The 21,020-nt window shown below is 38.7% G+C and overlaps 1 protein-coding gene across 1 annotated transcript in view; it reads left to right on the top strand.

Annotated features, from left to right (window-relative positions):
* Positions 1-1,288: 1,288 nt before the first annotated feature.
* Positions 1,289-21,020, top strand: part of KIDINS220 (kinase D interacting substrate 220) — an 88,190-nt gene continuing 68,458 nt past the window's right edge. The window contains exons 1-5 of the mRNA XM_026084908.1: positions 1,289-1,416; positions 10,209-10,361; positions 17,008-17,106; positions 18,615-18,713; positions 20,229-20,327. Of these exons, the coding sequence (XP_025940693.1) occupies positions 10,254-10,361; positions 17,008-17,106; positions 18,615-18,713; positions 20,229-20,327 (405 nt within the window). The 5' untranslated portion in view covers positions 1,289-1,416; positions 10,209-10,253. The remainder of the gene's footprint in view (positions 1,417-10,208; positions 10,362-17,007; positions 17,107-18,614; positions 18,714-20,228; positions 20,328-21,020) is intronic.

Below are 21,020 nucleotides of genomic sequence, written 5' to 3'. Positions count from 1 at the left end.
TTCTGTCATTAAATAAAGAAGAATCTATTATTATGGATTTGGATTGTACAGAAGATGAAAGGGCATCTTTCTACAGTCATTGGATGTATTTTACCATCACAGAAGGTATAGAGTTGAAGAGCCACTAGAATAGTCATAAAACATGTTGGAAATTGCATGGGAAGTCCAAAGCYACTTATGACCCAATGTACAAACTACAAACATGGTGAAGTATATTTTCAAAATATTTGAGAAGCTGCTTTGGAGCCTGAAAGCAGACCAGGGAGAGGTTTGGCAGACAATGAGCAAGAGCAGCTCTGAACTTTGTCCTGTGTTGTCTGTAGTATGTTGAGGTGAGATTTCTTCCATGTTTACCAGTGGAAGTCCTCACCTGCAGTTTGAGCAACATACTCTCATTTATCAGTCGGCAATTTTTAACAAAACAAAAACCCTTTCTTTTTGCTTTCAAAAAGCACTGTCTCTGAGGATGAATGCTAAGGTAAAACCATATATGTTTCAGATGTTCTCCGCTTTGGTGGCATCTCTAAGAAACGTCCATCTTGAGGTATACAGAACTGGCAGTTGTACTTTGGCTAAGCTTTATGCTGATGCATGAGCTTGGTCAAGACCCTATTCCAGCTAACTTTTGGGGGAGGACAGAGGCAGTGTCAAGTTTATATTGTGATGGAGAGATAGTCGGCCTTGGCAAAATAGTTTGTAGTAGGTGTAAAGGAACAAAACCCGACCCCTTAAACGGCTTGTGTGTATGGTGTCGGTGAGGAAGGCTCTTCTGGATGGGTGAGCGGGGGGTGCTGCCGCCTCACCCACCACGCCGAGCCGTTGGGCGGGTGAGCGGGTCAACGGCCGAGCCGTTGGGCGGGTGAGCGGGTCAACGGCTGCGCCGAGCCGTTGGGCAGATCGAACGCACCCTCGCGCGCCCTGCACGACCGCTTAGGGCGGTGATTCGGTGCTGCGAGGGCTCCCGGGCACGGTTTTATGGGTCCCCGCGAGCTTTGGGAGCTAACCGGTCATTAGCCGATTACAAGCAGTTATTACCGCGCCGGCTCTCCTGGCTATTCAACGAGAGGCTCCTCATGCCCTGGTGTGCCCCTCCCCCGGGCAGCCTGGCCGCTCCCGCCGGCCCCCCGGCGGTGTCTCTAGGGCACGGCGGGGGCGAGGGGCGTGAAGGCAGGAACCCCCCCTCCGCGGGACGCAGCCCTAGCGCTGGCAGCGGGAGCGCGCCCTCCCGCCGGGCTACGAGCTCACGTGACCAGCCCGGCAGGGACGGGGGGGGGGGGTAGCGGGGAAGGCAGAGAGAAGTAAGATGGCCGCCACCGCCGGGGGGAAGTGAGGAGCTCTTCGAGTCGTTGCCTCCTTGTCAGTCCCAGGCTGGGCCAGGGGAGCCGCCCGCAGGGGCCGAGTCCCGCCGGCTTTGGGGTGAGTGGCGAGGGGAGAGGAGCGGGGCCGGCCGGCCGCGGTGGGGGAAGGGCAGGGGGCGCTTGGAGCTGCCAAACAAAGGGCGCCATGGGGCCCCTTGCCGCCGCCGCCTCGCAGCGGCGGGGTCGCCCTGGCGGCTCCCTGGGGCGGCGGTGGGCGGTGATGGCCTCTGTGGGTGTGTGTGAGCGAGCCCCGGGGAGCGGGCCGGGGTCGCGGGGCCTAAAGCAGCCGTCGCGCTGGGCCCGGGCCTGCCCCTCGGGCTSCGGTTAGCGTTTTTGGCAGTAGCAGCGCTGCGTGGTGTGCTGCCAGCGCTCCGAAAGGTCCCCTCTTTGTGTAGGTGTGCGCTCCGCTATGGCCGCTCAGCCGGCCCTGAAATCCTCCCTCTCCCGCACGGCGGTGGGAATAGAGCAGCTCCGGCGGTGCCGCAGACACGGTCGGATGTAGCTGTCAGCCCCACGCCTGGAGGGGGGGGGGATCCTCTTCCACTGTTTTTGTCTCTTGTTGCTAACTTGGAAAGACAGACCCGTAAGCAAAGTTTCGCTTCTAGTTTGTAGGGTGAAGAAGCTGAGTTTGAATAGCTAAAGCCTTAAAGACAGGGGTTTACTCCTCCTCATTTGCTTAAAAATCGGTTGAGGAAAGTGATTTCTCATCTATAACTTCAGACCAAGGATTGATGCAGGGGTAATGCACTAGTATGTTATGTTCATTGATGGCRAAGTACTTGAATCATGGGATTGTTACCTGTCCGTCCGTCCCCCCTCCCCAAACCCATCAAACAATGCAGAAGTGGAAGGATTAAAAGGAGTTTATCAGCCCCAAATGCATGCAAAAACCCACCATGTATTCGTTTACTGGATAGGTTTTAAAACGAAATAATGATCTGTTTGATGAAGATGCAGCTTAAAAGTGAAATATGTGTTTTCACAGTGGCTGTCCATCATTTCGTAGTGAAAATGTTAATCATCTCAGTCACTTGATGTGACATATTTAATGGAATTGCTATGAATAATACAAATATCTATCTCTATGGATGTTACTGCTGCATATGAGGAATTAAGAAGCTTGTCAACTTGGTATCATATTTTAAAATAAGATTGAACCAATAAACTTAGTTCCGTTTGGATTTTTGTCTCAGGGTTGAAGGTTTGTGAAGATGATCTATCTAACAAGTTTTCACCTCATGCTTCACTCTTTTTTTTTTTTAAGCAGGAAAATGTTTTCACAAGACTTACAGGAACTAAATCATGAAATATCTATCATTCTGTTAAGTTTAGGTAATGTTGGCCAGTAAGTTTAGAGGTTATTGTGGACAGGCATTATATATATGGTATTAAATACAGTGTATTTAAGCCTTGTTTCCATAGCAAACCAAATAAATAAAAAGTTACCTAATTTAAGGGTAATGTACCTACTCTAAATACTTTGTAAAACTTAGTTTTGTTTCTCCTTTTTCTTCAGAACAATGCATGGGCAAAGGAGAATCATGGTGTCTTTTGTTAGACAAAACACAGATTAAGAGGCAGTGAGTGTCAGAGACAAGGTGGTACATTAATTTGGCCAGAAGGCTAATCTGTATGGATAGCTTTCAGTGCTTCAAAACTGGTTCTAATAAGCCTTCAGTTTATGGCATTTGACAGTGATGTCATCATTTATTCTTTTTTCTGCAACAGTAGCTTCAAATAATTTAAGAAATTCGCATCTACTCAAAATGCCACTGCTTCTGAAATATGGTGATATTAATTAAAAAAATAGTGTAATACATCTTGATCACAACCAACTTTTTCCGAAGTGTAAAATACCCTAAAGGCTGAGTTTTATCATAGAATTTGTGGCTGACTAACAAAATCTTCATCTTATGATTCAGAGAAGTGTGTTGGGCATGTGAAGCAATATGATATGAATGCTGTGTTGTAGACTTCTTTGTTGGTCTTGTGCATGTTTTGTACAGGTTCTCACTGAATTGATTTATATTTGTTGGTATAATTTTTTCTAAAAGCTTAATGCAGATGCCTGTTTTTTTTTGTTTTCTATTTAAAATGTTTAAAATCTAAAATAGTGCTTTGTAGCACTAAGTATTTTTATAAGGGAGTTGAATTTTCTCCTGAAATTCAGATGTGCTTAGTATAACTTACTATTCATTGAACATATTTAAATTCTGTTTTAAAGGTAGATTTGTTTCTCTGGTAAGGTTTAAATCCCCCTATCAGTTACTTTACAGTTTTTTTTTTTCTTTTAATTGATCTTTTTAATCAGGATAGAATGTAAACATATCTGATGCTTGTTATTAGATTGTGATAGTGACTTTTTGTTTAAATATATATTTATATCTTTTTGGCCTTTTGTGTATTATCTCCACTCTTGATTTTCTTAAAAAAAAAAAAAAAAGTTACTGTAATATTTAGAATTAGCAAGTGCCTAAAATGGGAAAAATTGGACTGAATGACTTCTGTACTTCCAGTTTCACATATTTCTTAAAGTTTACTAATGTATGCAGTAACTAATTACAGTTATAGCAATCTCCTTTTGTGCAAACCTTTTTCTTCATTCTATTTATTAATTACAGATTCCAAAATAAGAATGTCTACATCTCTAGCTATCTTTTTTGTCTCTCTTAATATTTGCTAATTATATTACCTGTTCTCTGGCGTAAAGTAAATGGAAAGATGAAGTGATCTATTTAAGCTTTTTTTTTCTTCTGGATTAAAGGAGTGTGGGTAAGAGACATAGAAGAAATTCTCCCAGATGATAAGGAAAAGCTGCGAATTATGAGGTTATTAGTCAGAATGGAACTTCAGGCAGAAATGTACATTTATTATTTCTCCGTGCCTCTGAGTGCCAATTCATTTTTAGGGTCTCTCATAAAACATTGCGAAAATTTGCTATTTAAACAGAATCTTGGCTGACTCAGTCTCTATAGAAAGTGTAGTTAAACAGATCTGCTGCTTTTTCTGGGTGGTGTCTGACTTGTGATCTTTTTAATGATTATGAAATCTCTGCATTTAGTAAGTAATGATTGAATAGGGTGTCAGAAAAGAATGGGAACGCTTGTATTAGCAAGATTCTCTGCAGTGTGAACAAAGATGAGGTAATATGATTTTTAACTCGTAGGACTAGAGCTCATGGAATTTCCAATTCATATTTTTCTTAGTTTTGTGCCATCATAAACAAGGTACAAAAGTGTGTGAAAATATTAAACTGATTTTGTTAATATTTTGTAATACATTTTATATATACAATTCTTCTGTATTCTGCTTTTCTTTAAATTATAATTTGGCAGAATGCCATTTCAGTTCTTCAGTGCAGTACTGCATTTGCCTGTCTCTGGTTTGTACGTGTGCAGATTTTAGCAGCACTGTAAATATATTTCCTTTTGCAGATACCTGGAAGATCTACCACAGTACTGTGTAGTTGGAAGGTAGCTTTAATATCCAGAAACAGAAGGAAACATAAGAAAGCAAGCTATTTTAAAAGAAAACCTTAATTTGTGTTTAATTCACTATAATCTTTACTATGACCTACTAAAAAAGAAAAAGTAAGTCTCTTAAATAATATTAGTGTTTATTGACCAATTTTGATTTGTATCCATAAATGGTCATAGCTCACACAATAACTAAAAATTGTGGGCGAGAGCTATGAAAAAGATGGTGATATTAAGAAAGTTTAGCATGCAGTAGCAATAGCACTATACTTCTGTAGGTGGTTGGAAACAGTACAAGACTGAGAATTAATAGGAATATACAGATTTGAATTTCAGAACCTTTCCAGGCCGTATTGTTGCAGTTAAGAGAGACTAAACTTTTTGGTAAATCAGCAAATTTTTGCAGTCTTTCCAAAACAGTGATAATCTCTGCTTCAGTTCAGGATATGGGTGCTTTACAAAAACAGGTTAATCTTTGTGCAAATATGTTACCTTCACCTGAGCATTCGTGCTCTTGGTACATCTTTTCATGGTTTTTGGTTTGTTCTCTCTCATTGCATAATTTTAGAGACTTAAAAGATACCAGGCTTTGCCGTCCTGCAATGTTGTGAGGCTTCCAAGCTTGGAAGTGATCCTACTKGGAAGAACAGGTTCATTGGCTGGCAATTGGCTCCCCTGTGTAGGGGAAAAAATAACAGAACTAGTGTTTCCTGGAAAGGGGATCAAACTCCCAATGTGCTCCTGATTTTCACTGATGAGAGCATTGGTATAGGTTGTGAAAATAGTGTTGTGTCAAAGAACAAAGCAAATACTCTTAATTGGGCAGTTAAGGAATATATATGTRTCGGATGCTCTTGAGAGGTACAATTTTTGCATCAGAATTATGAAATTGGCAGAGATTAAGTTTGTATCCTTTCTTTTGGAAAGGTCCTTATCCTATCTTTCTTTTGCTATTGAGGTTTTTTTTTGTTTTTTTGTTTTTTTTTGGTGAAAAAGTGTATGTATATATATTTCAGTAGCCTTTTCCGTTGGAGGGGCCAAAGTAAAGTAACTGTTCTATCTAAAAATACTATGGAAGGTACCTATAAGGTTTGGTTCAAAGCATTTATGGTGATTTAAAAGAAATTGTAAGCATTGGAGGAAATCACACCATAATGTCCAGCACCTATGCAGACTTTGAGTTCAGTGCTTGATATTCGTAATGTAGTAATATATTGTTAGATATATCATAAATCTTAATAAACAGTAGGGTGGGCTGTGGTTGTGCCAAAGGTGTGCTAGCATGTGGTGTTGTAAAAGGTATGCAACATCTCACTTAGAAGTGTTAACTTCATTTTCTTGATTTTTGTGTCTTGCTGTCAAAGACTTACATAACATGACTAGTTCATAAACTGGAGGATTTACAGGTTTTGTTTTGTTGTTGAAGTAGAGGATAGGAAACCAGATTAATATTTGTATGGAAATATAACTTATTATGAATATCTATCTACAAAGAAGGTTACAAGTTTCTATATTTCAGTAGCAAAACATGAATCCTAATGCATCTTTTCTGTTGTAAGATAAATCTGGCAGAAGTTTATGGGAATTCATAGAATTTTTTCTTGTCCTCATTAGGTTTGTGTTCAAAAACAATAGACTTCTAGTTAGGGCATATAGTTTAAAAACAAAAAAACAAACCACCCTCCAAAAACCTAAGAAACACCCTTAAGCTTTAAAATTTTTGTCTACTCTTAATGATTTTTATATAAATAGAATGTCTAATTTCTACTGAGTTGCTGTTGTGAGTGAAAATATCATGAACAAACTGCAGCCTAATTTCAGACTTTTATTTTTTCTGAAAAAAGTCAAACAATATAGAAAYTTCCAAAGATCTTAAAGCTAACCTGTTTTACATATCTGTTGGTAGTTTTTCATGTTGTTTTGTTGGTTTTGTTTAAGGATGAGAAGCCATATAGTAAGCTGATAAACTTAGGTTGTATTTTTAAATGGAAATTTCCAGTAYTGCCTCCCTAATCGGTGCTTTCCTACAGCCCTCCAGAAATCTTAATCATTTGGATGCCCTAAAAAACTTTCAGGAACAGTGACAAATGAGAGCAGTAGAATGTGAAAATCGAGATTAAAACATCTGATTTTATTGTTTTTGGTTTTTATAAAATAGGCTGCTCTTAATTCTGAGAACAGACTATTTTGTCACAGTGATGTGTAGCTGACAAAGAATATTAATATCATTCTTGGTGATGGTTCCCCCTGCAAAGGCTTTTATCCTTTTAGAAAAGGAATATTAATGTGGAGTTTGTAAATGCAACTCTTGATCTTCTTTTTTTCTTTCTTTTTTTTTTTTTCTTTTTCTGATGGTGGTAGTATCAGGTATTTTGCTGTTTGCTAAAGGTTTAGCTTGTGTCTAAGGATTCAAATCAACATGAAGGCAGAAACTCTGCTGGCCCGATAACTGAGTTCAAGTAATGATTTCTGAAGCGGTATACTTATCTGTGGTGCACCAGCACTGCCTTTGCATTTTTGAAAAATGATAATAAGGAACAAGAAGGAAAGAATCTTACTTTGAGGCGTAATGTGGAATCCTTTTTTTCCTTCTCACACTAGCTAAGAATTTATAAAACTTTGACTGTGACTTGAGAGTATAATTTGAAACATCATAATCATCTTTTGCTGATGATTTTTAATACATATTTCAACTTTGTATTTGGTATGGAAAACAGAATGGGGAACTAAGGTACAGCTACCATAGAGAAGCTGGATCACTGTGTGGGGAATTGACAAAATGTTTGTGGTAGCAGTAGAGTTAGATGCAAGTCCTATTTGATGAATTTCTGTCAGAATATATAAAACTTGATGGGAGGAATTCAGGTGCCTGAACATGAACACAAACATCTAATGCTATCTTAGGTGCTTAGACATCTGAGACATCTATTATATGGGGCTGGAAGATATGACATAGGCCATAAGGGAGGTGTACTGTTCACACAGAATCACAGAATGGTTGAGGTTGGAAGGGACCTCTGGAGATCATCTAGTCCAACCCCCTGCTCAAGCAGGGTCACCTAGAGCACGTTGCACGGGATCGCGTCCAGGCGGCTTTTGAATATCTCCAGAGAAGGAGACTCCACAACCTCTCTGGGCAACCTGTGCCAGTGCTCTGTCACCCTCACAGTGAAAAAGTATTTCCTCATGTTCAGATGGCACTGCCTGTGTTTCAGTTTGTGCCTGTTGTCTGCTGTTCTGGAATAGCAGCTGGATGCCAGACAAGATACTAAAATTTCTCATTTAGCTATATCTGAAATGGCAGTGGGTGCCTAGATGTGGGCACTGAATCACTCCAATCACTATTTCTTGTCAACCCTTCATTTTTGGTGTGGTTTATTTATTTATTTTTATTTTTTTATTTTACAACCTCTCAATCAGTTTTCCTCCTACAGAGAGAAGGCAATAAAGAAAAGAAAGTTTTGATATTTACTACCATTTCACTTTTCACCTTGCTTGTGTGTTATGGTACTTCACCTGTATGGTAAACATAAAACACCTTTTGTATTCTTAATTTATAACTTTCTTGTGGAAGAGACTTTATTTGTGCAGGACCTAGTAAAATAAGACTTTATTCTTGCTTGATGGGCATGGTATGCCAAATCTGGATTTTTTTGGAAGTCAGTTGGAGTTTTAAAGAATGCCTGAGTGATGTGATTTGATTCATGGATTTTTAGATGGTGTAGGGAAGTTTTGGATTATGGGGAGTTCAAATGCCTTAATCCTTTTTGGAATTTGTCCCTTAAATCACAACCAGGATTTTAAGCACAAATTTAACAGTGTGATTCACAATCCCTTCTTTCCCTCTCTTTTCTCTCTCATGTTCTTCTGCTTACGTACCTAAAATGTATGGAGTTTATAGCTTCAGTTGTCACTAAAATTTTGTATATGCCTAATGTTCTTCTATGCTCCCCAGAGCTTCTGTCATCTTGACTGAGCTGAGCAAGTTGGCTTCTTTCCTGGCATTTTTGAATGAGGCGTTTCTACTTCCGTATCCTCTGAAGGTTATGATACTGTATGTGAGCACAGGCGGTACCTAGTATATCCTGAGAACGCTGAGTTTACCTATATATACTTACTCAAAAGCAGGTTTGTTAGAGGAAGCAGCATGGTGTGATAGTATTACAGTCTACATAAGCAATTTAAAGCAAAGGTAGATTGAGTATTTGGTAAGAATCTTTAAATCTGCATTATCTTCTCTGCTTTAAGTGTAGCAGAGTTTCTGCTGGCTTCCTTGTGTCTATTTTTGGCTAGCGAGTTACTTCAGCTGGCAGTATAAAGGAAATCACTGACTGCTTTAATGTGACAGTAGAAGTTAAGAGCTTTTGCTTAGGAAAGCAACGGCGCTTTGGCTTTTTCCTGATAGAGAATAGCGTAACCACTAGACTTCAGGTAAGACTGAGCTGAAATTTTTCTCTACTGCTGCAGTGCTATTATGCAGGAAAAAACCACAGAGCGATCATATGTCATCCACTGGCAAGGAGAAAGCTGCTGGGGGGACAGGGGAACAGTCCTGTGTTCTGCTCCATGACTTATTTTGCATCCAGTGAAATTTCAATGCAAAATGGATAAGTTCAACCTCTGGAGACACGTGCTTGGTGCTCTGATACTACTGGTTCTCTGAGCTCTCTGTTAGCCCAAAGCTTCTTAGGTAGTCCTATGATTCTTAATGTTCTGCCGTAACTGACAGCAAACTCTTCTGTCTTATGAATTAAAGAACAAAACCATGTAATTAATCAGTAGAAGCTATGTTAAGTTTGAGTAGTAAGGTAACAACATGCTATCACATGCAGCCATGTCTGGATAAAATTGGTAATAACTGTTTTAATAAATGGTTTTTTCCAGAGTTCCACATGACTGTTACTTAGATATTATCCCTGTATCTTGTAATGACTAATATTCTCAGTGGTCTGCTTGTGTGCTTAAAGGATAAGGGTTACACTGTAAATAACTAGCAGATATAAACTGTGTATGTGTGTAACATATAAAGTTACTCACATGGTTTTATATATGCAGAAAAATTTATGTGTATGGAAGACTACTATGCATTCCATTCAAAAAACACGTTTGGCCAGTACCTAAAAAATGCGGCAAGTTCTGTAACTTTCTAAGAACTACAAAAAATTAGCTACAAACTACAAAACTAGAATTACAAAAAAAAAAAAATTTCATTTGAGATGTAATGCAAATTCTGTCTCCACAGTGTTTTGTTGAGTAGAAGGGCAGGTATTTGTACTCAATCAATAATTTACTGGCATACAGTTTGTTTTTTTTCTAATGTTAAAGTTAAATCTCATTGGCTTTACTTAAGGTTTTCTTTTTTCTTTTGTTTCAGTACAGATAAGTTCTATTGTACAAGCATTTTCAATACTGTGCAAAGATGGCAAGTCTGATGAGTCAGAGTCTGTTGACCTATGTAGAAGAAGGAAATGTTCCTGCTCTGAAAGCACTTCTTGAGAAGTGCAAGGATGTGGATGAGAGAAATGAGGTAAGATGATTTTGTAAAGGTTGGTTTCATACTACAGCTTATTAGTTAGAGACTGAATAATTAATGAGCTCATGCTCATTGTTTAATATACAAATTTCAGTTTTATTCTCAGCTTTTTGCTTACTGATTGCACCGTGAACACACAGTATGATTGTTGGATATTCAGTCTGAGTACGTCAGCATCTTTCAGTATGTTTGTTTTTTTGAGTTTTCCTGTAAGCTGGACAACATAATCTTCATCCATGAAGTAAGGATGGACTGATATCTGTGCTTCTGCAGCCGGGAATTTATAGATCCAGATGTGTGTGCATTCATGCCCTGTCCCTTTTGGGATGAAATCTGGGATGATAACCCTGGGCTTTTCACCCACATCCTAGTTTTGAGGCAAGAGAAATTTCATTATATGATCCAAATAGGAGCATATTTTGTAGCATACTCTGAGCCTGCTTATTTGGATGAAAAGATACATATCGTAAGATAAACCTAGGTGTAACCAGGAGGATTAAATAACTTTACCAGGATTGTACAGGAAGTCTTGATACATGGCAGGGAGTTGAAATGTGGATATTCTGAATCCTGGGACAGTGTGCTAATCATTAGCTGCTGCATTGCAATTTGATTTAGTCTGATTTGAGGATATTGCCAACAGCAAGTTAAATGTGCTGCAATTCAGTATACGGCACTAAAGGWTCCTTAGAGTTTCCTGGGAGGTCTGATTCATACAAATGTCTGTTGCCAATGACTGTTTCCATTGTTTTTCTTGATGTTTAATACTCAGGTTATCTTGATGCAATATAGTCTGTGTGTGTGGTGTGTGTGTGTGTTTTTTTGTATACTTTATAAGTATACAAAACTTACTTTATAAGTAAGCTTTATAAGTAGGCTCAAGAAGATGATTTGACTTATTTATCTTCTGAGAATATTTTTGAAAAAGAAGTCGTTAAATGGGATATATTATTCAAAAAAAAGCATCATTTACATATGAAAGCAAAGCATAGAATTTAGCCTTATTGTAGTTATTAATCTTGTTTCCATTAACGGATAGTTTTCTTTCACTGTCAGCAAATTCATTTGTGCTGTGGATGTGCGTGTGCTGAATTATTTGAGATGTGAGAATTTTTAAGTTTTTGAGCATGCAGATACACAGCATGCCTGATGGTGAGATTTATCTGAGAAGAGAAATGATCTGTTCTCTCTACTGGTAGTTCCTTTCAACATCATGGCTGAAATCAGACTAGACAGTCAGTGTTGACTTTACCAGCTGCGTCACTGCCTTCACCACCTTCTCTAAATTTTTCTCTTTTCTTGATGGAACTAAGGGCACTGCTGGGTTTCAATAACTGCCTTTCTTGTAGTGACCATTTCCCTAAAATCTGTTTTTTTTTCTTTTTTCATTTTTTTTTCTTTCAGGTCTTATATTGTACTGGAGAAGGTTGTTTTTTGAGAGGTATAGGATTTGCATCAGTTTTAAACCCATGAGGGTGGGGGGTCTGTTTACAAAGAGCTTTGTTTAAATGTTAGCTCTTCAGTGGAATTCAGTAGTCTTGAGTGCAGTGCTGTTTTCAGTTTTGGACCTGCCAAGAAGTCTTTTCTTCTTGGGTAAAAACAAAATAACAAAACAGAGTACCAACTCCAGGTGAGTATCTCTAAAAAGAYGGTTTGCAAGCAAGGATTGCTGTGCCAGGACCTCCCAGGCTGCAGTAAATTGTCAGAGCACGGAATCGCCCACATTGGTGCCAACCCTTAATATCTAGACTCCTGATCAGTTGCCAGGAAAACTTGGATGTTCTGGTCAGTTTGTGTATGAATGGTTTTGTTGGATTAACATTAGCCGTTTCAGTTAGTGTGGAATAAGTCTCAGTCTCTCTCCCTCTCCCCCACGCATGTTCTCTCTCTCGTTCTCTCTCTTGCTCTTGTACCAGTTACCATGATATTTAACAGCTAATAATAGACACTTGTCTTGTGTACTTTGATTCTGACAGCCTACAGTTTTTTTTGGTGTGCCTTTCCTTCTACTCTTCTGGTCTTGATACTTGAAGTACCTTCTGAATCTTAACACAGACTTTGAGAGGCAGCTGATCTATAGGCACTATAGAGCACTTAATGACTTCCAGAAAAAGGTGCCTGTGTGCCCCTTTATAATTTGGATTGTTCCAGTATTTAGACTTAGCTGTAAGGTGCAGACAGACAATACTTGATCTGCTTTTTATAAAGATTTTTTTTGTGAGAAAATTGAACATTCAGGTGTTGAGTATTGGCTAGACTCGTGGACAAATTTTGAGAGTTACTCTGGATGTCATAGACACAGCAGTTATTTTTTGTTTCTTTGGAGGTCCATTCTTGTTGAAATCTCCATGATTTGCTTTAAAAAAAAAAAAAAATGCTGCGTTTGAGAATCTCCCTGCAAAAGGGAAGGACGTTTTCAGTTCCCCAATGGAAAGTTCTACATCTGTCTAGTAATACCAGAACCACTCTAGAAGTGTTTGCTGCTTCTTGCAGGAAGGGATCATCTTCCCATCCACAACCTCCTTTTGCCTAGAGACTTTTTTTGTGTGTGTGTTACCCTTTTGCAGAGAGTTACAAATGTGTGGAGGTTTCAGGACACCATTAATGATGCAGAAGATGTTGTTCCTTTGTACCGGTCACTTTGCCATGACCTCCATTGCCTGAAWAAGCTTGTCAAAGGGAAGCTGCAGAAGATCAGTTAAATGACTTCTTTTTATTAACTTCTGCCATCCCAGAATCACTATCTCTTCATGTGGAGATTGTTGGATTACCATCTGGCATGGCAGTGTACAAGTTCTGGCAAGTGAGGCCTGGATATTATACCCACGGGTCATAGCTTTTGCTTTGTGTCCAAATGCCTTTTCCCATTCTTTTCTCAGGCAGCCCTTCTGACCCAGAAAACAAACACCTTACTGGCCTGACAGGTGTGATAGAAACTCTGCTACTACATTTCATTGGAAAAGCTTTTTAGAAAAAGCTATGGTATAAATTGTATTGTATTAAAGAAAACTTGTTCTGGATTTAAGGTAACAGAATTCCAGGAATTGTAAACTAATGCTTGTAACTTTACGTTGTTAACTCTGCTACTTCAGAAAGTGGATTGGTCTGTTTTTTTTTTTGTTTTTTTTTTTTGCTTGCAAAAGACTCCTTCCATGGGTATCAGTTGTTTTCATATTATGTTTCATTTTTGCTACAGGTCATGATCCCTTCCAGAATAGGTTCCCTAATTCTTTACTACAATTAGATACCAGTATTTTTATGGGTGCACCTTATAATGGACCTTTACCTGGAATAGTTGACTCATTAAGTCTTCAGTGCTCTGGAACTCATTGTAGCTCTTTCGGATTCCCTGGGAGTCTGAATGAACATGAGGCTTTATACAGTCTCAGTTCAGCATGTAGAGTTTATTGATAACAGAGAACTTGTATAATTATCCTCAGCCATGTCTTCATGAATCACATACATAGTCTTGTGCTGGGCATCATATAAAGTATGTGCAGCCCTTTGGCCATTAGACCACTTAAGCTTCTCCAAGAATTGTTTCCTCAGTGGCATTAATGATACTGAGGGAAGCAGTTGACACCTTTTCTGTTCCAGTACAGCAATAATCCGCTATGTGCTGAGGATGCTTTGCTGAAAAATATGACAGTTAAAATTACTTTGCTGTTGTTAAATTACTTTCTTATAAAAATGAGCATAATAAAGGGCATGAATGAACACAATGCATTCAGAGACTTACAGAATATACAATTTAAATACCTGGGGACCGCATATGTGATGTTGTGGAGGATGGAGGTGCAGGAGCAGGTTCATCAGTTGGATGTCATGCTGGCAATATGGAGGCTGGCTTTTCAGAACAGATCACCTTTCAGGAAAGATCTCAGCCACTTTATCTGTGAGACTGAAAAACCGTCCATTACATGATTTTTCTGTTCTTCGCTGTTGGTTTTGCTTCATCTGTGGAAGACGATAACAGTGATAAAAATGTTAACTGTTCAGAAGGAGTTCACTTAACTGTTCAGAAGGAACAAGAATGCTCATGCTAAAACAGGGATTTTGTAGGTACTGCTAAAGAAAAAAAGAAATCTCCGATCTCAGAATCGCAGAATGGTTGGGGTTGGAAGGAATCTCCTGGAAACTGTCTAATACAGCACCCCTGCTCAAAGCAGCGTCAACTAGAGCAGGTTGCTCAGTACCATCTCCAGTCAGGTTTTGATCATCTCCAAGGATGGAGACTCCACAGACTCTCTGGGTAACATGTTCCAGTGGTCAACCACCAAAAAAATCTTAAGTTTAAACAGAATTTTCTCTATATAAGTTTGTGCTCATTGACTCTTGTTCTGTCATTGGGCACCAATGAAAAGAGGCTGGCTCTGTCTTTAACACCCTCTTGCCCCCCAGGGTATTTATCTGCATTGATAAGATCCCCCATGAGCCTTCTCTTTTCTAGGCTGAACAGTCCCAGGTCTCTCAGACTCTCCTCATATGACAGATGCATCATCTTTGTGGGCCTTTGCTGTACTCCCTCCAGTATGTCCATGTCTTCCTCGTACTGGGGAGCCCAGCRCTGGACACAGCAATCCAGGTGTGGCCTCAGCAGGGCTGAGCAGAGGGGAAGRATCACCTCCCGCAACCTGCTGGCAACACTCTGCCTAATGCAGCCCAGGAGGCTGTTGGCCTTCCTGGCCACAAGGGCACGTTGCTGGCTCATGGTCAACTTGTCCACCAGCACTCCCAGGTCCTTCTCTGCCAAGCTGTCCTTCAGCTGGTTGGCCCTCAGCCTGTCCTGGTGCCAGGGATTATTCCTTCCCAGGTGCTGGACTCTGAACTTCCCATTCTTGAACTTCATAAGGTTCATCTCTGCCCATTCCTCCAGCCTGTTGCGGTCCCTCTGAATAGCAGTGCAACCATCTGGTTCATCAGCCACTCCTCCCACTTTTTGTATTGTCTCCAAACATGCTGGTGTATTCTGTCCCATCATCCAGGTCATTAATGAAGACATCAAACAGTACTGGACTCTGGGATAGAGCATTAGTGCCTGCCCTCCAGCTGGACTTAACATTGCTGATCACAATCCTCTGAGCCCTGCAGTTCAGTCAGTTTTCAGACTACCACTGTCCATTTATCTAGTCCATACTTCATTAGTTTTTCTGAGGATGTCATAGGGGAGACAGTGCCAAAGCCTTACTAAAGTCAGTATAAGCATCATATACTTCTCTTTCCTACCAAGCTGGTCATCTCATCACAGCAGGCTATCAGGTTGGTCAGGCATCATTTCCCAAATCAGTTGGCATGTGTATTCCCAGAGTATTAACTTGTGTATAAAGAATCCATCTTGAAGAGCAATAGTTAAAAGTTAGTGAGTTTTCTATTCTGGAATGTAATATTTTCCTTCCTCTACTGATTTTTGAACATTTTATTAATTTTTTGGTGATGACCAGACCTAAATACTAGTTTGTTACTATTAAATGTGCTTTAGAATCTAAAAGCAAACATATTCTTAGTTTGAGTGTATATACCAACATAAACTTATTTAAGACTGTATTTTCTCCCTGTAAAAAATTACATTATGTTAGATAGAAGGCATATCCTRTCATGATTAATACTGTTGGCTATCTCTAATGACCCTCAAAAAACTCCCTAAAAAGTTAGGGAATACCAGATGGACTAGAAAGCTTTTTTGAATGAATGGGTATTTTTCTTTTTTTTTCTTTCTTTTTTTTTTTTTGTACTGGGGAGAAGGAATTTGTCAAACATATTCTTTAGTAGAACAGTTGACAGCAAAGTTAGCGAAGACTAGTGATCTTACCTGTAATCTGCGAATACATAGCTTTTACATCATTTTCTCAAGTGCTTCTAGTAGACTAGATAACTGTGATTTTTTTTTTCCTTTTTATATGGTACAGAGAAAGGACAGGAGCAAGGTCGGGAAGAATTTCAACCATTTATTTAAGATATAGTAAATCTGTTAATCACAACTAAGCTTTGCTTCTCGCCATGCAGAGCAGTCACTCTGAGGGGTTTCTTGTGCTTGTGAACTGAACAACTCTGAAGAGAAGTTGTGATGCAAAAATAGTGTAATGGAAGGGTGACAGACTGTAACTGACTTAAAAAATCCTTAAAGGCAAATAAACCAGTTTTAGAATCTTTCTTCTTCATTGAGATGAGGCTGCCTATTAAGACTGATGGGATCAGTGTTGCACAGGACAGGAATGATGTCTCTGTTTGGTGTACTGTCAAACAAAGGTATGGTGTATAACTGAATATTTTTGCTAGACCTCAGCAAGAAATTTTGCTGTTAAGCTGAACYTGTTCTAATGGCCATTCTGATACCTGTGTTTAAAAAAATAAATAAAATCTAACCATGTGCCTGTGTTACTTCAAGATGTAAAGATGTAACAGGCTGTGTTAGAGGTGTCTTTAGTAGGCGAATCATTAGGAAGGAAAGATATTCTTAACCCTATAACACTTTTTGGGTAGCCATTTTTAAATGTCTGATTTATTTATTTTTTCACTTGACAGCTAAACACTGGAAACGGAACTTAATGTTCCTGTGTAGGCTTTGGCCTTCTACTGATGTTGTTTATGCATTATTTGGCATTTTTCTGATGCATCACTTTTGCATGTCATTTGATTTCAGAATGGCCAGACTCCACTGATGTTGGCTGCTGAGCAAGGCAATTTAGAAATTGTCCAAGAGCTTCTTAAGAAGGGAGCTAATTGCAACTTGGAAGATGCAGTAAGTATTAGCACTTTATGTTACAGTACCTAGCAATACAGGGAGAAGAAATTTCAAGAGGCAGGCAAAGAAAAGGTATTTAGATGAGTGTGTGTTGCAGGGGGAGGGATGGAAAACAATGACATATAAAAGAAATTTTGCCCAAAATAACTGACTCTGTATTCCTCAGATTAGAATCGATCTAGCTAGGTTTATAAAGAACAGGAATATTTAAGCTGCTTTAAATGTCTGAGGAACTCTGCTGAATGCTGTTGCTGTTTCTTCTGGGAAGTTAGTACTGGGAGGCTATAATAATAGTGTTGGCAGCAGTTAAGATGAAAAGATAGGTGGGATAGAGAAATACTGCATCAAAGACAAGGTCCAAGCAGTTTTGCTCATGGCAGTGATGTAGTGGTATGTGGGGTTGGGTTTTGATTGGTTTTGGTGTTTTTTTTTAATAAATATTGAAAGAGAATTTATATTAAAGGATTATTTTATGTGGAAGCCAGAAGACATACAAATAGAGAAGGCTTTAAAATTTATGAGTTCTCTTCCTGCCCATGAAAAAGAGGATGACTCTATACTTGAAAGGTGCCTGGTAGGAATGGAGAGGACAGAAGCGTTATTAAAAGTTTTGACAGATCTGTATATTTCTGTTAAGAGCTATCAACAGAAAACCAGTGTTATTCATGCTGAAAGTAGTTCATTTCTCTCTCCTGCCCATTAGTTTAATTGTAGCGTTGTAGACATACAAGAAAGGTCTGGTATGAAACTGACCTCTTGGGCGGGTGAATGGGGAGAGCAAATGTGAGGCATTTTTGGAGATACTTTATTACATCTTTTATAAATGTTAGTTTCTATATTTATATGTAGAACAGTTAAAGTGGTTACTATATTTGCATGGGTAGAGTTTATAAAACAAGAACAGTCCACACCTACATATTTTTTGAGCAGTGGATGGAAGACGTGTAATGCAAGCAGAAATTTATCCCGGTCTCCTGGACCTGCAGCCACCTGAGGTAGCAACGGAAGGAAGTCCTGAACCGCTCCTGAAGTGGTTGTAGATGTGGGGAGCAGGGCTCTGGTCTTGTATTAGCCACTTACGTGCTGTTGCCCATTGCGTCTGGAGACAGAACACCAACGTTTTCTGTGGTCTTAGTCTCCACTCAGCAGTTCTCATTGTCTGGACATCCTTCTCTAATCCTTTGTAGGTGTTGCTTCCTCCATGCAATTCTTAAGAAATGAACCTGCAGTGAATTTAGGAGTGGAAAGTGATGGATACTGGGGAGGAGAGGACATAATTGGAGAGGATGCTTGCAGTAGCTGTGGGTCTGCATTTTCCTGTGTATAACTGACAGGTTGTTTATGAGTTGTTTTTTTTTGTTAATATTTATTTAACTTTTTACTTTTTTAAAGGACAGCTCTTTTAAGGAGTTTTGAATTTCCTGTCATGTGGGTTATATGTTTGAAAAATAAGATAATTGTATTAAAACACTGAATGTCACTTACAGTCTTTTTTCTTTTTGTAGGATAATTGGACAGCTCTTATTTCAGCGGCTAAAGAAGGACATGTAGATATCGTAGCAGAGTTACTCAATTATAATGTCAGTTTGGAGCATCGGGATTTGGTATGCGTTGTCCTAATGTTAAAATAAAATAGTTGCCCTGTTTTTAGTAACAAGAAATATTCAGGGAGTTGGAGGTTTTCAGTTCTGTGAAACAGATTGAAAATCTTTTATTTTGGTCTCAGTGCTGTTAAAATGGAAAAGAATATATATTTAAATATTGCTTTTAACAGTTTTGCTGTGATATACTTGCTTCTGTGTTAATAAAGACTGTTTATTTTATAAGGTGACTTTTTCTTTGTGTACTTGGGTAGGTTTTGCTTTGGAAAGAAGCTAAACTGAAGGGTTTTTTTGGTGGTGGTTTTTTTTTGGTGGTGGTTTTTTTTTGGTGGTGGTTTTTTTTTGGTGGTGGTTTTTTTTTTGGTGGTGGTTTTTTTTTTGGTGGTGGTTTTTGGTTGTTTGGTAAAATAAGTGTTCTTGCCTAGAGGACATTCATATTGTATTTGCTTTTTTGCTGCAGAACTGTGATTATCGATGCAGCAGTCCCTGTTCTTAATATCCTGGGATTTGGTTTGGTTCATCTTGCTAAATATTTGGAGGGAGGGGAGGGGAACATGGGTACTGTAGTCCAGTCCATTTCAAGAATTACCGAAGTTTCTTACATAGTTCATGTCAAAGGTTAGATGCCTCTGAAGAGCTACAGGCTTTTCTCCATTGCCTGAAGAGGGAATTAGGTACCTTCTTAGAGTTTCAGAAACTTTAAGTGCTCCCTTTAACTGAAGTTCCAGTCTATCTGAAGGCTGGGCATCTTGCCACGTCCTACTTTCCTAATTTTTGCATAATAGTGTAATATTGGGACCCGTTCACATGGCAAGTGTTAGACTTCTGTGCCTGCATCAGCCTGAGCAGGATCCTTTACCTCTCAAAAAGCGTGTAATAAAGAATTAAACAAAAACTGTGCTTACAGTATCGGACACATACTGTTATTTTAAGATTAATTTTGGAAAAGATTACCTGACTTGTTGAATGCCTTAAATAATGAAACCTCTTTGTTTCTTAGTGTACAAACTTCTTAATGAATGCACAAATACAGTTCAAATTTAATTGCTATTATTACTCCCTTAAGAGGACATCTGACTTTTTTCATGATGAAGTAAATCATTATATAATTACTTTATGAAGACCAAGTGTCAGCACAGACGTTAAAAATAAACCCTTCAAGTTAATTGATTTGGATTCTAGACTTTTTTTGAGATAGCGTTTGCTTTTTAGGTTGTTGATTGTCTAGTGGTAAGATTAGTATGAGCTTGAAATTCGAATTGTGTGTCTACAGCAAACTTGGTAACATTTAGGACAGTATTTTCTTCTCCTCCCAAGTTCTTCATATAGCAGAAAATTAGTAATTTCACATGCATACTGATGACATAAGTAGGAGGAAAAGGTTGTGTGGTTGGTGCTTATTTGTCTGGGACTTGCAAAACAGTTTTAGGACAAATATAAAAATAAATAAAAGTGCATAATTAAGTTTTTAAAATTGTATTTTTCATTTTTGATGTTTTCCTGAATTGTGTTTGCCAGGGAGGATGGACCGCTCTGATGTGGGCATCCTATAAAGGTCGTACGGAAGTAGCTGAGCTGCTCCTTGAAAAAGGAGCAAATCCAAACATCACAGGATTGGTAAGGTGTTTTTTTGTTGTGTTTTTTTTTTTAATACTAAAAAAGGCAAGTTTAAAATCCCAAATTATATATTATTTTGATTATCTTGATTAATTGTTTGCATTTTTTGGTGCTATAATACTATACTTTATTAATAAAGTGATGGTTTTAAATATGTGTGTCACAGCCAGTGTTTTTTAATTAAAACAATTGAGTGTATAGATCTTAGTAAGACTTAAATCAGCAGGAGAGAAATACTAGAAAAGAATAAATAGTGTATGTAATGTGATTAGTATAACAATTCACATTTTTTATGCGTCTGTATAATTTAATGGAATGATTAATATTGTGCAATCTAGAAACAGTAACTTGTGTTAATTGTTTCATAATTAACAAATGGGCTGGACTATATAAATAYGTAGTATACATTCATACCTATGAGAGATAATTACAACACTAAGACCAAGATTTATTTCGTTTTCTGCATGTAAGATTTGTCAAAAACGTGTAGGCATCTTGAAACTTGAGTGAACAAGTTGTTTATACTGTCAGCTCTCTGGTAGCTGAGGCAACAGTGAATGGGTAAAGGAAAAACACAAGTAACTTATCTTTCTGCTTTTGAATTTAGTCTGGTTTGCATATGGAGCTTCTGCATGCATGATAACTGATCTTCAGTCTTGATTAGTTAAGGATAATTGAGAGCTGTCTGTGTTG

The sequence above is a fragment of the Apteryx rowi genome, unplaced genomic scaffold, assembly GCF_003343035.1.
Source record: "Apteryx rowi isolate R43461 unplaced genomic scaffold, aptRow1 scaffold_654, whole genome shotgun sequence".
In the NCBI taxonomy this organism is placed as follows: Eukaryota; Metazoa; Chordata; class Aves; order Apterygiformes; family Apterygidae; genus Apteryx; species Apteryx rowi.
The sequence above is the reverse complement of the archived record's forward strand: the minus strand, read 5'-3'. Positions and strand labels throughout refer to the sequence as shown.